General features: G+C 45.8%; 1 protein-coding gene across 1 annotated transcript in view; it reads left to right on the top strand.

The window, feature by feature from the left end:
• The window catches only part of Lima1 (LIM domain and actin binding 1), a 109044-nt gene that overhangs the window by 61853 nt on the left and 29949 nt on the right, over positions 1 to 17242 (top strand). The window contains exon 4 of the mRNA XM_048444577.3: positions 4929 to 5393. Coding sequence (XP_048300534.2) covers positions 4929 to 5393 — 465 coding nt within the window. The remainder of the gene's footprint in view (positions 1 to 4928; positions 5394 to 17242) is intronic.

Below are 17242 nucleotides of genomic sequence, written 5' to 3'. Positions count from 1 at the left end.
CTGAAGGCTACTGATGTCCAATGCTATTAACAGACATTAACGAGGGCTCTTGTATTCTCTACAGTAGCCCTGTATAATAATGTATAGCAACTGGAAAACGTGTCCAAATTCCCACGGCTGAATGTGGGTAGATAATGCAGATAACACTTGCCCATTGTAAAGAACACTAAGAAAAAGCCAGGTGTGGTGGGCAGCTTTAACCCCAGCATTCGGAAGGCAGAGGCAGGTGGATCTTTGTGAGTTTGAGGCCAGCTTGGTCTAAAGAGTGAGTTCCAGAACAACTAAGGCTACATAGAGAAACCCTGTCTCGTTGAACAAAATGAAACAAAAATACAGAGAAAGAGAAAATGTGGGTGATGTGATCTCCATAAACAATTAACCAACAATAAGCCCTCACCTCTCAGGTCTTTCCTTTTTTGTTTTAGAGATCACTTCTGTTGAGTAACTCCCTTCTCTTCCCCATCTTAGCTTGCCTCTAGCCCTAATGTGGCTGGAATATTGCCATGGCCTGGGCCGCACTCCCGGGAAGATTTAAGGGTGTGGGATATTTAATGATGTCACACCATAGTGCTTTGTGCTTCCCCTTTCGTCTCTGACACTGCCTCAACACTCTTGAAGTTACACCTTTAAGAGCCCATTTTCTTTTATGTATTCTGATTTTGGGTGGTGGTATAAGTTTGCGTGTGTACATGGATGTTTGTTTGTATGTGGGCACACACATGTGTACCTGCATTGGAGGTGAGAGCCACCTTAGATGCTGCTGTGGAGGCATAGGGTATCTCTCCCTGGCCTGGTGTTCATCAGTTAAGCCAGCTTGGCTGGCCAGCAAGCCCCAGAGACCTGTTTCTGCCTCTCCGGCATTGGGTTCCCAAGTGTGCATCAATATGCTTGACTTTCTGTTTTGTTTTGGAGTTTGTTTCTTTGTTTGTTTGAGATCCAGTTTCACGTGCTGGCTAAAAACTTACTGTAATCTCCCTGCCTCAGTCTTCAGAGTACTGGGATTGCTAGTCCTTTACTTCCTTGTCTTATTTTTATTTACTAAAGCTTACTTTTGAAAAATCTTGCCAATAAAAAAATAACACACACTGAAATTAACGAGACCCAAAGTCTGTACATTTCAGTGAAATTCTATATAGATTGAATAATTATTTTGAAGCTATGAGACTTCAGTTTGGGTTTTACACTCTATCAAATATATTTTTATGTACTTATCACCAAAAAAAATCATGATAGAGTTAGAACTAGAAGAACAATTAGCTTTATATTGGTAGTAAATATGGGGGTGCGTGAGTGCAGGTAATAGAGACAAATTATGAAAGAGGAGATAAAGAGGCACTCTGTGGGTTTTTTTTGTTTGTTTGTTTGTCTGTCTTATTTTTGTTTATTTATTGGTTTTTCGAGACAAGGTTTCTCTGTAACAGCCCTGGCTGTCCTGGAACTTGCTCTGTAGACTAGGCTGGCCTCGAACTCACAGAGATCCACCTTCCTCTGCCTTTGCATGCTAGGATTAAAGGCATGCACCACCACCACCAGGCAAGAAGCACTTTGAAGTAAAACATCATGCTGCCTCTCCCTGAAGATGCTCCCTACAGGGATGTCGTCCCTCCAGCCCTGTTTGGACACATATTATTCTGCCACCCAAAAGCCTTTCTGCCTGTTCATCTTAAAGAGTAATGAGGGTTTTCGCAGAGCTAATGGGAGCATCAATTTTGTTAATTCTCTGTGAAAGTTTTTGTTGTGATGTGAAGGTGACATAGAGATTAGTTTTGTTCTCACATTTGTTAAATTATAAATGTGTATTTATTATAAAAGAAGAGTACTAATGCCATAAATCCTTCTCTGGAAGATGGCAGAGTGCTTGCCTTGCAGACGGGGGGGATCGGAATTTGACCCCAGAACCCATGTTTAAAAAAAAACAACTGGGTATGGTAGCACTCATGTGACCTCAACTCTGGGGAGGTGGAGACAGGAGAGGGGTTCCCGGTACACTGAGGAATGATACTTCTGACCCACACAGGAACAGACACATGTGTGCACACACAAACATGCATGCACATAAATAAATAAGCTGTGCAAGGTATTCCACTATAGGGAATAGGCTACAAAAAGCCAGTTGATGTATCTGGAGTAAGTCCTGGTCCCATTGCCAGGGTACCCAAGTTATGTGACCACATTCAGAGGGCCTAGTTTGATCCCATGCAGGCTCCCCAGCGGTCAGTCAGGAGTCCCTGAGCTTCCACTAGCCGGGGTAAGCTGTCTCTGTGGTTTTCCCCATCATGATCTTGAGCCCACCTGCTCATGTGATCCCTCCTCCCTCTCTTCAACTGAAGGAGCTCAGCCCAGTGCTTGGCTGTGGGTCACTGCATCTGCTTCCATCAGTTACTGGATATAGGTTCTATGATGAAAATTAGGGTGGTCACTAATCTGATTACAGGGGAAGGCCAGTTCAGGCACCTTTTTCACTATTGCTAGGAGTCTTATCTGGGGTCATCCTAGTGAATTTCTGGGAATTTCCCTAGCACAAGGTTTCTCCCTAACCCCATAATGGCTCTCTCTATCAAGATATCTCTTTCATTGCTCTCCCCCTCCGTCCCTTCCCCAACTCAGCCATCTCTCTCCCTCATGTTTCCATCCCCCATGCCCTCTCTTCTACCACCCCCCCAGGTTTACCCAGGAAATCTTAACTATTTCCACTTCTTGGGGCCTTCTGTGTGCATCCCTTTTACCCAGCTTCTCTGGGACTGTGGATTGTAGCCTGGTTATCCTTTGATTTCTGTCTAAGATCCACTTAAGAGTGAGTCCATACCATGTTGTCTTCTGGGTCTGAGTTACCTCACTCAAGATGGTTTTTTCCTAGCTTCATTTATTTGCCTGCAGATTTCAAGATGGCATGGTTTAGGAGCTTGGTCCTGCCTCAACTTGGTGTGCCAGACTTTGTTGACTCCCCAAGGGGGGCCTTGTCCTCTCTGAGGAGTGGATGGGAGGTGGGATGGGAGAAGAACTGGGGGAACCGGAGAAGGGAAAGGAGGGGGAACTGGGGTTGGTATCTAAAATGAAAAAAATTTTTGAATTAAGGAAAAAGAAATAAACTGTAAGCATCTTGATGACTTCTAGACTACTTCTCTATGCTCATAGTTATAATAAATAGTAATAATAGTAATAATAGTCAGTCATATTGTAAAATGGGATCTTCATGACTTAGAATTTGCCCTTTTTTAAGTTGAAAAGCATCTATGTCAGTAAAAAATGCAATGATCCATGGCATATATCTAAAAAAGGTGCTGTCCAGTCACCAAAGCAGATGCAACTCTATCCTGTGTGGGCCCGGTGGGGCAGGTGAAGGCAGGGACCTCCATAACTTGTCTGTGCAGGAGGTAATACGCACGAGAATGCTGCTGGTGGTGAAGCACTAGCTTGGGAACATTTTCCATTTATTTTTACTTTTTGACACAGGGTTTGTGTGTGCAGGCAAGGCTTAAAGTCCCTTAAACTCCTGGGCTCAAGCAGTGATCCCCTGCCTCAGCCTCCCAAACAAGTAACTGGGAACTGGAAGTTGTACCGTCATACCTGGCGAGAGCTGGGGTTTTTTTTCTCTCAGTGGAAGTCTTTTGTGTTTCCTCTGCCTCTGATTCCTGCTGGCAGCCTCTAGCCAGGGTGTAAATCTGAGGGTCCAGCAGTTCTTCTGCAACTCTGTGTGTCCGAGCCTTGCTGCTCCTCGGTGTAGCGGCTCTCCGTGTGTTCAGAAGAGTGCTAGACCTAATTCCCAATATAGCTGCTAATCTCACTAATTCCCTGAAGTCTTAGGTCATTGTCGTTTCTATCCTAGTTGAAATCCCGAGGTGTCGCAGGCAGCAGGAATGGAGAGTAAGAAGGTCCTGGAGGTTGGTGGCATTTGGTTCATTAGGACTCTCAAAGCATACGATGCTTAATTTTACTTCAACAAACATGTTTCCACCATTACTCCACAGCATCGCTGGCATACGCAAATTGTTTTTCAATGGATTCTATCGTTTTTTGACCCACGTGACAGTGACCACTCTTAGGTGTGTGTGTAAATGAGTGTGTTCTTTGAGTATGAGTGGGGGCGGTTGTCTTTTTCTTACGAGGCTCATGTGTTCCTCCACCGAAGGATCTGGAAAATAGTGAATCTTCCAAGATGGTTACAAATTAGCTATAGATAAACAGTAGAGAGGAGGAATATTATTATGCAGAAATAAAATCTGAGAGCTGGCTCAGTGGTCATTCACAAGGTCCCTGTTTGACTCTTTAGCCTGGAAAGTTTATATGCATGTAACTTCTGTCAGCTATATACTAATACCACCCACGCAAAAACTGTGACTCTCTAGATTTCTTAGATAGGCCCAGTCCTCCTTGTTGCTCTCCAGAATTATAATTGAAATTATATATAGGTACCACATCTTTGTCTTGTTGGTTTTTTTGTTTTTTGTTTTGTTTGTTTGTTTTTGGGGTTTTGTTGGTTGGTTGGTAAGAAAGGGATCACTAGCATGCTTCCTCCTACACTTTTGTGGCATACCTGAATGAAGTGAACTTTTATTCAAGTATAGTTACAATGTTGAAGGTACCTAGCAATTTACTTTGTCTTCTTTCTTTCCGGGTAAGTCTTAGGAGGAAAAAAAAGGTCTGTCCAAAGCAACTCCACGAGATCTAGGCTGTCCTTGCTGCTCACTTTGTCCTTATAAGGCTATCCTGTTTTATCACTTCCTGCTTCAGCTCCTGACTTTTCCCTCTTCCCCCTCCGGGCCCTGGGTGGAAGCTCGCTCCTGTGGCAGGGCAGTAGCTGGTCACAGCTGTCTGATCCGGCAGTGGACCAGGCGCAGCTTGGAGTTTGAACTTTCATTTTACGAAGACGCATGTTTGGCTGTTGCATCAGGCAAGTTATAACTGGTACTTACTTCTTGTTCTTCTAGAACACTGAAAATCTCCCCCAGCAGTTTAGAAAAGGGACTCTGTCTGCGTTAAAGAAGAAGTGGGAAAACCCGGTGGCCGGAGCGGAGCCCCACATAGACACACTGCCACACAGCAGCAGTGAGCGTGGGCGCAGCGTGGACCCCTCTCCTGCCGAAGTGAAGGAGGGCTCTGCTTCTGGACCCAGAGGAGACTGGGAAGAGCAAACCCAGCCCAAACCTAGATTCGGATCTCGTCCGGAAGCCGTTATTCAGTCACGGTATCCCCGCTCCCAGGACAGCCTGGATCTTAAAGTCCAGGCCACAGAAAGTCAAAAAATGGAAAATTTTCTGGGAGATTCCAGGCATGAAGTAGAAAAATCTGAAGTGAATGAAAACACAGAAGCTTCGGGCAAAATAGAGAAATACAATGTTCCGCTGAACAGACTAAAGATGATGTTTGAGAAAGGCGAGCACTCTCAAAACAAGGTAAGAGCCAGGGGGGCTCAGAGCTCACTTAGGAAAACCTGGAGTAAACCGTTCTACTAACTGAGGCTGTCTGTCTGGTCAGTTGGAGCAGAATGTGGGCTCAGTATGTCTTTTGATTCAAGTTGCGTTAATGAACTATTAACATGGGTGCTGGGTTTGCGAGTCTGCAGTCTAGTTTCATGTTAAATCTAGCTCATTCTGGGATGCAGGTTGGTACCTAAAAATGAAGGGAGTTGGATGCTGGTAGCATTGTGTGCTCTCATACACTTAGCCTTTTAATTTGTCTTCCTGTGCCTTTTGTCATTTGTAGCCTTGGGGGTGAAATTGCTGCCTGAATGGCTATCTGCTTGGACACAGCTGCCGTCTGAGAGTTAAGGCCAGCATAAAGACTGAGGCTTGCTTGTCTCAGCGCTAGCTGAATCCCTTCTCTTCTCAACTTCCTCATCTGTGCCTCCCAACAAATGTTTTTTATCAGCTAGACTCCTCTCCCAGGAAAAATCAGTGCTGAGAGCCCAACTAGTATAGCTTTCAGGAGTTTTGACTTGCAAATGCACAGGGTTACATTTTCCTGCATCTGCTAATGAAATTCGATCCTTCGTGTGGATTGCACACAAGTCCCCAGAGGGAATTACTTAACTAGAAAATGAGTTGCATATGCTGGTGCCTCACAGCACACTCCAGGGGCTGCAGAGCTGGTCAGTTTTTCCAGTTTTCTCATACTTTCCTACGTAGCTGGCGCTGTATACGGGATGGTTTCTTACAGCAGCCCTCATAATGAAATAAACATACCTGACGGGTAGCAACGCCATCATATACTCTAGATCTCAGCTACGTGGGAAAGCTGTCTTTTTGTAAGCCAAATATTTGGCCCGATTCCCTGTATTGGTGAAGTAATAGTGTAAGGCATTCCTTCTGAGATAGAGAAATAGCTCATCCTCTAGTCCTGGCTAAGGCTAGGGTGGTGCTGTCAGTTTCTTCAGTAACTCCCTGCAGCTGCTGCCTCCCTGCCCAAGAGAGGGCTTGCATGGAGACCATCTTTGACTGCTAGGAAGAATTTCTAAGGTTTTTTTGGTTGGTTGGTTGGTTTTGTTTGTGTTTTAGCTGGAACCCTTTTCTGAGTATGCGCTTTAGCTCTGCTTTAACACTGGAACCAACTGGCAAGAGACAGAACCACAAAGCTGTTTTATGGCGTTTCTTAAACTCCCCTCTCAACTGTTTTAGTTCCCTGGGCCTGCCAACTCCCTCTCTCCCCTTTATGGTCTTAATAAAAAAAAATGTTTTTTATTTAAATAGAAGAAGAATTTTAAATGGAAGGGAAATTGTAAGAAATCCTAACTAGAGAGGAAGGGGCTTTGTTATGACTGAAAGGCCCATTGTCAGCCTCACAGCCCCTGCCCGGGTGGGTGCTGATGTCATGCAGCACACACAATGCGGATTCAATGGGAAGGGCCGGTGCACGTCAGAACTGGCCCAAGGTAGGAAATGACTGGGACCGCGCAAGCAAAAATGCTGACTATGTGTAAGATTATGGAGAGAGACTTTGCTCTCGGAATGTCTAGTGAGGATGGGTCAAGACAAGTCTATTTAAAGAAGTAGTCAAAGTAGCACGGGCGGGGGGGGGGGGGGTGGGGGGGGCGGGGGGGGGGCGGGGGGGTGGGGGGCACTGCATAAAGAACAAGCCTTAGCTAAGCAGGGTGACCCTTGACTCCCGTTAGCACTCTGGAGGCTGAGGCAAGCCCAGCTACAGCACAGCAGATGCCCTGAATCCCCTGGCTCTGCATGAGAAGGGAAGGACCGGAAGAGGGTGGGAAAGAGAGCTCCTGCTTCCTCAGGGTTAAACCTCGTGGCTAAACTCATTGGAAAAGGATTCTTAGAGTTAATTGTGCCTTTTTAGGTCTGGGTATTGTATGTGTGTGCCTTTCTTTTTCCCAAATTAAGTAGCCCTTTGTCCCTTATGGTTGTTTCAAAATAACTAATTATCTGTATAAGAAACATTATCAATTGCTTTAAAAAGTTTTGTCCAGGGCTGAGACTATAGCTCAGTGTGTGGGTTTGACTAGCATTTGCAAAGGCCCTGGGCTCAGTCTCTAGAACCACTCACTCCCTACTTCCCCTACACACACACACACACACAGAGAGAGAGAGAGAGAGAGAGAGAGAGAGACTCAAAAGAACCACTCACTCCTCTACACATACACAGATTCAGACACACACTCAAAAGAACCACTCACTCCCCTACACACACACACACACACACACACACACAGAGAGACAGAGAGAGAGAAAGAGAGAGAGAGAGAGAGATTCAGACACACACTCAAAAGAACCTCTCACTCCCTACTTCTCCTACAGAGAAAGAGAGAGAGAAAGAGAGACTCAAAAGAACCACTCACTCCCCTACACACACACAGAGAGAGAGAGAGAGAGAGAGAGAGAGAGAGAGAGATTCAGACACACACTCAAAAGAACCACTCACTCCCCTACACACACACACACAGAGAGAGAGAGAGAGAGAGAGAGAGAGATTCAGACACACACTCAAAAGAACCGCTCACTCCCTACTTCCCCTACAGAGAGAGAGAGAGAGAGACTCAAAAGAACCACTCACTCCCCTACACACACACACAAACACACACACAGAGAGAGAGAGAGAGAGAGAGAGAGAGAGAGAGAGAGAGAGAGAGAGAGAGAGAGAGATTCGGGCACACACTCAAAAGAACCACTCACTCCCTACTTCCCCTACACACACACACACACAGACACTCAAAAGAACCACTCACTCCCCTACACACACAACAAACGCACACACACACACACACAGAGATTCAGACACACACTCAAAAGAACCACTCACTCCCCTATACACACACACACACACATACACACACACTCACCCAAAATGTTTCGTACAATGTCTTGTTTTGGTGTATATATATGTGTGTGTTTGAGAGAGGGTCTCATTGTGTAGCCCTAGCTGGCTCTGGCCTCAAACTCACAGAGATCTCCCTGTCTCTGCCTCCCCAGGGTTAGGATCCAAGGCTCACACCACTCTCCCTGGCTGTTTAGTGCAATATTTTAATCCAACTATTAGAAAGCTACACGTCGGGTGTTTGGAAGACTGAGAGCCCCTAGACCCCTCCAGGAGTAAGACCATTGTAGTACAGCTCAGAACCTGACAATTAGTGACAAGTGACACTGTGATACCTCTGTCCAGCAGGAGTTTTAGGCCAGCCTGGGCTACAAAGTGAGTCTGAGGCCTACCTGGAGCCTAGACTATATAGTGAGGCCCAGTCTTTTTTTTTTTTTGAGGCAGGGTTTTCTGTGTGTAGCCCCTGGCTGCCCTAGAACTCACTCTGGAAACCAGGCCTCAAACCCACAGAGTGCTGGGATTAAAGGCACGTGCCACCACCCACCTAGCTGAGACCCAGTCTTAAACTAAGCCAAATCCTAGAAATGATGACCGTGTTTTCTTTAGTTTCACATAACAGTGACACGTAATAGCATATATGTGCTGCAGTAGCGTGAGCCCTTTGAGAGGACGGAGGGCACCACACTAAAGCCTGACCTCACCCATACCAACAGTTCATACACACCTTCTTGTGGGTGGTACTGGACTTGCTTTCCTGTTTTGTGTGGAGAGTTTGCCTGCATGTCAGTCTGTGTACCATGTACATGCCCGTGGAGGTCCAAAGAAAGCGGCAGGTCCAGTTTCCCGGGAACTGGAGTCATAGATTGTGTGAACCACCATGGAGGGTTTCCTTGTTTTGTTTTGAGGTAGGGTCTTACATAGCCCAGGCTGACCTTGTGTTGTAGGGAAAGAGATGCTTGTTGGTTCCCGGCAACCTGGCTAGCTTAGACCTGAAATAATCACACAGAAACTGTATGAATTAAATCACTGCTCGACCCATTAGCTCTAGCTTCTTCTTGGCTAACTCTTACACCTGGATTTAACCCATTTCTAGTAATCTGTGTATTGCCACGTGGCTGTGGTTTGCCGGGTAAAGTTCCATCCACCTCCAACGGAGCTATGTGGCTTCTCTCTGACTCCGCCTTTCTTTTTCCCAGCATTCAGTTTAGTTTTTCCTGCCTAGCTAAATTCTGCCCTGCTATAGGTTCAAAGCAGTTTCTTTATTCATTAATGGTAATCGCAGCACATAGAGGGAAATCCCACACCAACCTTGGGCCCTTTATCCTCCTGCTTCCTTCGGAGTGCTGGGATTATTGGTGTATATTGCCACACCTGCTTTCATACACATACGTTATCTGACTTTTTACTGAGTTACTGCATCACCCATAACTTAAAGTTTATATAGTCCGAAAGTATAGAACTTTTGTAACTGATTTCTCACTATAGCTGAACATTTCTTGCAAAAGACATATCTGTATAAATTAAATTTCAGTCTTTTGTGGTGAGATTGTTTGGATCTAGATGTAAAACAATTCTGATCCTTTTCTCTGGGCCGTGCCCAAGTGGCTGTGGTTGGTGTAGTGACCACTCATCTTCTAACCTGCTCTGCGCCAACTGACTGCTTCCTGCTCCAGCCAGCTGTATTTCAGTCAAACCTGTTGAAACTCAGTGTCAAGACTGGCACATTACATAAGACACCACCATCTGGGGACTGGAGAGATGGCTCAGCGGTTAAGAGCACTGACTGCTGTTCCAGAGGACCCGAGTTCAATTCCCAGCACCCACATGGCAGCTCACAACTGTCTGAAAATCCAGTTCCAGGGGATCTGACACCTCCACACCAATGCACATAAAATAAAGATAAATAAATCATAAAAAATTTAAAAAAAAAAAAGACATCACTATCTGCCAGCCAGCTACCTACCAGTGTCTGTGCTGCCTACCGCAGGGCTCACTCCTGGCCAGTGAATGCGCATAGATGCCCGTCTCCTCTGGCCTCCAGATGTTACTGTGTCGACCCTAGAAATCCCTGGGAACTTCTAAGGTTATTTTGTCTGGTTTCCTGCTCTCGGTTGGGATATCATAACCCTAGCTAAATGAAGTTAGAGAAGTTAGCGGGATGCCTGGTGTCATGTGACTGATCTCGGGGCAAGGCCTGAGCTTGTGTGGTAGTCCTTCTACCATATGATGCAAGCTCCACAGACATTAGGACTGGTCACTGTCCGGACACAAATGCTATGCTCACACATAAGCTCTCTATTCCCCCCCCCCCTTTTTGAAACAGGGTTTTTGTGTGTAGCTGTTGCTGTCCTGGAACTCACTCTGTTGACCAGGCTGGCCTCAAACTCAGAGATCCTCCTGCCTCTGCCTCCCAAGTGCTGGGATTAGAGGTGTGCTCCACCACTGCCTGGCTTGTTTAGTCTTTGTTACATAAACCTATCTTCCTAGTCCATGCACTTCCCCTTTTATGGGATATATTTCATTATGCTGCCCAACCACTTCCCGATAATTAGATTCTTTTCTATCTCTGAGTATCCTGACAGAAATGTTTTGCTTTGAATAATTTCTTTGGGCTATATTCTGCTATATGTACCATATTTAGAAGATATACTTCTCTAGATATTTTTCTTACGTATTTTGAGTTTATCATCAAAGATTGTACTATGTCAAAACTAGCATTGCCTGAGCACATGACCCCAGAAGCTTCATCAGCTGTTGGTTTTGTGTGTACATGTTTTGCCTGCACGTATGTGTACCACATGGGTGCCTGAAGTCCATGGAGGTCAGAAGAGGACATCAGAATCCCTGGAACTGGAGTTATGTATGATTGTGAGCCACCATGTGAACCCGGGTCCTCTGGAAGAGCAACAAGTGTTCTTAGCCGCTGTGCCATCTCCCCAGCACCCCCACCCCCAGATTTTTAACTACTGAATAAGCTTCCTAAACAAGAAATATCACTTACTTTCTTTCTTTCTTTCTTTCTTTCTTTCTTTCTTTCTTTCTTTCTCTCTTCCTTCTTTGTTTTTCTGTTTGTTTTTGCTTATTATAAGGCTAACACGACTTTTGTAGGACACTTAGAGATATAGAAAATGTAGAGACATTCTGTATCTGGTGATAAGTGCTTCTCTGTCTTTGTTAGGCTTCTGTTGCTGTGATAAAACATCAGGACCAAAAGCAACTTGGGAAGGAAAGGGTTTATTTTACTTAACAGTTCCTGTCCATCACTGAGGAAGTCAGGAACTCATATCGGGCAGGAACTAATGCAGATGCCATGGGGGGTGGGGTGCTCCTTACTGGCTTGCTCCCCATGGTTTGCTCAGCCTGCTTTCATAGAACCCAGGACTGGCAGCTGGGCCTGGCTCCGCCCGCAGTGGGCTGAGCCCTCCCTCATTAATCATCATTCAAGGAAACAGGTGGGGGATTTTCTCAGTCGAGAGTTACTTTTCCCAAGTGACTGTAGTCTGTATCGAGTTGACATAAAACTGGCCAGCACATCCTCCTATGTACATTTTTTTAATATGAATAAACCATTTTGCTCCGAGTCCCTGAGGAAGAAAAAAATTGTTATCACTTAATACTTTGAGAAGTTGAGAGATTTATTTCTACCTCACGGTTTCTGTACGTAGTTCTGCAAAATCCCATTTTCCCTAAAACCTACCCTTCCTCCGTCCTTGATTTTTAGGAAATGTGAGAGAGTCTGAAGGAAGGGTCGCGGTGAGAGGGTGGGAGGCAGTGAAGGGGTTGATAAGGGACTCCGTATAAAGCAGGAGAGTCATCATTTGGGGGAGGAGACAGGACTGTCTCCTCCAGTCCAGGCTGGTCTCAAGTCTGTCCTTGAGCTCTGACCCTCCTGCCTCCCTCTCCCTCTCCCGGAAGTTGGGGTTTCAGGCCCGCACCAGGATACCTGACTCGAGAATCAGCTTTGCCAGGTATGGTGGCCTGTGTGCGTGCTGTTCACCTCAGCACTCGGGAGGCAGAGGCAGGTGACTCTCCATGAGTCTGAGGCCAGCCTGGTCTACAAAGCAAGTTCCAAGACAACCAGGGCTACACGGAGAAACCCTGTCTTGTCAACCTTTCGTTTGGTTTTGTTTTGTTCTGAGGTTAGGTCTCCCACTCATCTCACTGGACCTGGCCCTCAAATTGGCAGGCTGGCTGAGCAGCAGGCTCCAGCATCCTCCTGTCCTGGCTGAGCAGCAGGCTCCAGCATCCACCTGTCCATCCATGTGGTACACACATACACTGTCACACCCGGTTTTAACATAGGGTTGGGGGTCCCAGCTCAGGGCATTAGGCTTGTACAGGCAGCACTTTCATCTGACGGAATGTGGGTGGTGACTCATGCCTCTAACCCCGGCAGTCCAGAGACTGACACAGGAGGATTGCCATGAGTTCAGGCATACCTGGGCTACAGAGAAAAAAGAATTTTCCTGAAAATAAGGGTAGATGAGATAGGAAATCTGCCTTGTTAATCATTTAGAACCTAATTTCCCTTTCTTTTTCTTTTTTGTTTTTTGTTTTTTTGGGGGGGTTTGTTTTTAATTCTAGGAAAAACATTCTACAGACTCTCAACTAAAAGCCTCAGTGCTTACTCTCTTATTGGCATATGGTAGTATATTTGATCGATGAATTCACAGGAAGTACTTAAGAGGCATTCGCACAGGCAAGCCTAGCCAGCTGACAGGGAAAGAGAAGTTGCAGGGTATGAGAAATCAATCCTTGGGAAATTCCACAAAGCCTTAAAATAAAATGCCTTGTCTCTTCTGAGCTTGGCAGAGTGTAACACTCCTGGAGTATCTGTGTGTCCAAGACAAAAAGGCTGGAATGATTAAATCTGTTACAGAGGGGTGTGTGTGTGTGTGTGTGTGTGTGTGTGTGTGTGTGTGTGTGTGACTGCAGAACACACGCATTTTTGTTTTTTTCTGTTTGCTCCATACCTCTTATATTCTTGGGAAATACTGCTTCTTCCTGCACTGAGCTGTGCTCTAAATCTTGCTTTCTTAGCCCCTCTGTTCTGAAGGTAACCTTGAAAATGATAACCCTAGCCCCACCTGGGCCCTTGCGGCTGGGTTGGAGCCATTCCGATCAACTGATAGCCAGTTTCCTCCTCAGCCTGAAGTCTTTGCTCGTTCTACCTGCCCCAGGTAGCCTTGGTTTCTGGATTCTAATCCTATTCACCGGACAGTATTTCTAAGTAACCCAGTAACCCAGAGTTTTGTTTTGTTTGGTGTTTTTGGTTTTGCTGTTTGAGGGGTGGGAGGTGTTTGGATTTGGTTTTTGGTTTTGTAAGATAAGGTACCTACCCACCCCAGTCTTGCCTCCAGCCGGATCCTCCTGCCTCCGAATTCAGGAGCTGTCTACCTCTGGAGGAGGGGAGCACGTACCATATCACCTGTGTGGAAGTCAGGGAATCTCTAATTCTCCACTTCCTCCGAGTTGATCCAGCTCATCTGCTCATCATTGGGCCTGGTGCAAGCGCCTTTCTCTACAGAGGGGCCATCTCACCATTACTAGGGCTGCCTGGTGATCTTCCGGGAGCCACCTGCCTCCACTTCCCCAAAAGTGGGATTACAAGTATATAACCCATGTATGACTTTAAGAAGAAGTGGTTTCTGGGGATTAAACTCAGGCCTTCATGTGTAAGGCAAATAAATACCCTGATGGTTCAGTTCTCATCCTAAACCGTGTTATTTTGCTTAAGACAGGGTCTCATTAACCCAGGCTTGCTATGTTGTTGAGGATGACCCTGAATTCCCAATCCTCCTGCCTTCTCTTCCCACTGAAAATAGAGACCTGTGCTACCACAGCCATATTTTGGGTCTCCCTGTGTTGCCCTGGCTGGCCTGAGACTGGTCATGTAAAAGGAAGACCTCGAACTTTGGATGCTTCTCCTGCTCTTATCTCTAGAGTGCTGAGCTTGCGGGTGTGATAAAATGCTGAAATTACAGCTTACACACCCCACTTTCCTTCCAAGTGTTTAAGTTAAAAGCTAGCAAAAATGGGAAGCCTTATTCTCCGAAATGAAAGAAAGAGCGTCTGCAGGGCAGCTTTTGTTCCTGGCCCTTTAGTGTGGAGCCTAACTCAAGGCGGGGGTGTGGCACCGCGGAGGTGTGGCGCTGGGACCAAAGGTGAGCTTTGCCGGCAGCAGCTCGAGGATCTGTACTTGAATTTTATCTTTGACAGAATATAAATTCCTCAGTTAAGAATGAGGAACCAGCCAGGTGGTGGTGGCGCAAGCCTTTAATCCCAGCACTCGGGAGGCAGAGGTGGGCAGATCTCTGTGCGTTTGAAGCGAGCCTGGTCTACAGAACAAGTTCCAGGACAGCCAGGGCTACACAGAGAAACCCTGTCTCGAAAAACCAAAACAAAAAACAACAACAACAAAAAAAAGCTTGATTACAATGCATTTTATATGTGTGTGCGTGTGGTGTGTGTGTGTGTGTGTGTGTGTGTGTGTGTGTGCGTGTGTGTGTGCGTGTGTGTGTGTTAGAAAATGCTTGCTTTAAGAAACAAATATGTAGGGGGCGCAGAATGACCCTGCAGGCCGGAGCACTAGCTGGCCGGCTAAAGCAGCCCGAAGACAAGTTCAGATACCTGGAATCCGCAGTAGCAGAACTGTCCTAGGTTCTATTGCTGTGAAGAGACCCCATGACCACGGCGACCCTTATAAAGGGAAAACATTTAACTGGGGCTGGCTTACAGTTCGGAGGTGTCATCCGCTGCTTTGGCGGGAAGCATGCAAGAGAAGGAGTTAAGAGTTCTTTTCTACATCCGGCAGCAGAAGGAGATGTAAACCACACTAGCGTTTTGTTTGTTTGTTTGTTTGTTCGAGACAGGGTTTCCCTGTAGCTCTCAAGCCTGTCCTAGAACTCCCTCCGTAGACTAGGCTGGTCTTGAACTCACAGAGTTCACCTATCTCTGCCTCACTCACCACCACCCAGGGGCTTGAGCGACTTTAAAGCCCACCCCTAGTGACACACTTCCTCCAACAAGGCCCTGCCTCCTAATAGTCCAGTCCCTGCGGGCCTATAGGGGCCAGTTTCTTTCAAGCTACAAGAACCAAGTCCTGAGAGTTGTCATCTGACCTCCACATGTGTGCATGTGCTACAAACGCACGCGTGCACACACACTGTAAAAGAGGGACTTTTGTTTTATTAGTTTTCAAGAAGAATATATTACCCACGATTCAAGGCAGGAGGATCCCAGTCCAAGCTCAGCCTGGTCAGACAGTGAGGCCTTTCCTGTACCTAAATCTAAAGTGGGGACAGGGAAGGGAGGGGGTAGAAGAAGGCAGGGGGAAGGGAAGGAGATGAGAGGGAGGGAGAAAGGCTGCAGAACTCATTTTCTTTTAGTTTGAGATGTATTTGTAATTTCCAGGATTTCTCCTTTTGAGTCCTGGAAATACTAATTTCTGAATTGGTCTTGTAGCACAGTCACACCTGAAGTTGAACTTTGAGAATTTGAGCAATCGCTGCAAATTTTCTGTCACTGTACCAAATAGCTGCTAGTTTATGTTGGCTCTCCTACTTAGACCTGCGGAGGTTTAACCACCTTCTCCAGCACCAAGCCGGCCCAAGCTGTCAGCACTTGGCCTTTGCAGGACCTTGACTCCACCTTGGCTGTCAGTTTTCTTCTTTCCCAGACCAGAAATATTGAGCCAAATAAGTCATATAGATGTAGTTGATGTGAGTGGTCCTGACCCGAGTATGATGTGGCAATATTAGAGTTTTATTTGTTTTGGTTTTATGAAACAAGGTCTTACTTTATAGGCCATTCTGACCCGAAACCCAGGGCAGCCCTTCTCCCATAGTCTCCCAGGTGTTGGGATTGCAGGTGTGGGTCATCACTCCCAGCTTTATTTTGGTTTTTATTTGAAATATATTATTACAAGATAATTAGGGCTTGCAAGGAATAAATTGTTTTAAATACATAGTAAATTTTTGAAGTCAGTTAACTCATTGTATTTAAGAGTTTAATAACTTTTATTAGTGATTATTAATAAGAAGCAAATGAAAATGGAACACACAGAGAAATCGGAAGCAGCTTGACAAGGCAAGGCCTTGGTAAAAAGGGTGCATTGGAGCTAACCAGGGCAAGATGGCTCCTGTCTTTTATCCCTGTGGTAGGTGGTGACTGTGTCTCATACCATTGATGGAAGCCCAGCTTCACAGGCTGCTGGGATTGGCTAACGGCTCTTGCCTGGCTAACTACCTTTGATTTTAAGAAAGAAGTTTCTCATGTATTGAAATCAGTTTAGCTGTAGAACACTTACCTAGGATATTTGAGGCCCTGCATTTGATCCTCAACCTGGAAGGAAGCGGGGTGAGGAGGAGGGAGGGAGGAAGTGTCTCTTGCCTCCTTGCACACTGGCTTTCACATGATTCCTACTTCTAGCTGTCTGGAAACAGACATTTTCCAGAGTGAGAGGGTCTGCTGCAGGCTGTTATTACCTATGCCTTGTCTGCTCCGTCTAGGACTAGTCCGTGAGACTAAGTGGCTTTTTGTTGAGCATATTTCTAATTCTAAAATTGTAATTTAAAACCTTATGTATTTTGGCTTTTATGAGGTTCTCCTACAACCCCATATATTTGCAGAATCTGGCCTTGAATTTCTAACCCCCTGTCTCCGCCTCCACTCTAGGATTAATTACAGGTGTGTGCTGTTACACTCAACCTAATTTGTAACTATAATTAAAGGTCTAACCAAATATGAGACACAAAGTGTTATAATTTCAAGAATCACAAAATATTTTACTCAAAAAAAAAAATCTGTGCCCAGTGTCTGCAGCAGCAGAGCTCAGTATACAGCGCATGCCTGGTGTGTGCAAGTCCCCAGGTTCAATCCTCAACACTCTCTGAGTTCAAGGTCAGTGTGGTCCACAGAGTGAGTCAATCTACAAATCCCAGAAGTGAGTGCAAAGGCATCGTCTCCCGAGTGGGCTCGC

This window comes from Myodes glareolus, chromosome 19 (assembly GCF_982192425.1).
Source record: "Myodes glareolus chromosome 19, mMyoGla1.1, whole genome shotgun sequence".
Taxonomy (NCBI): Eukaryota; Metazoa; Chordata; class Mammalia; order Rodentia; family Cricetidae; genus Myodes; species Myodes glareolus.
This window is presented reverse-complemented; position numbering and strand designations above follow the sequence as displayed.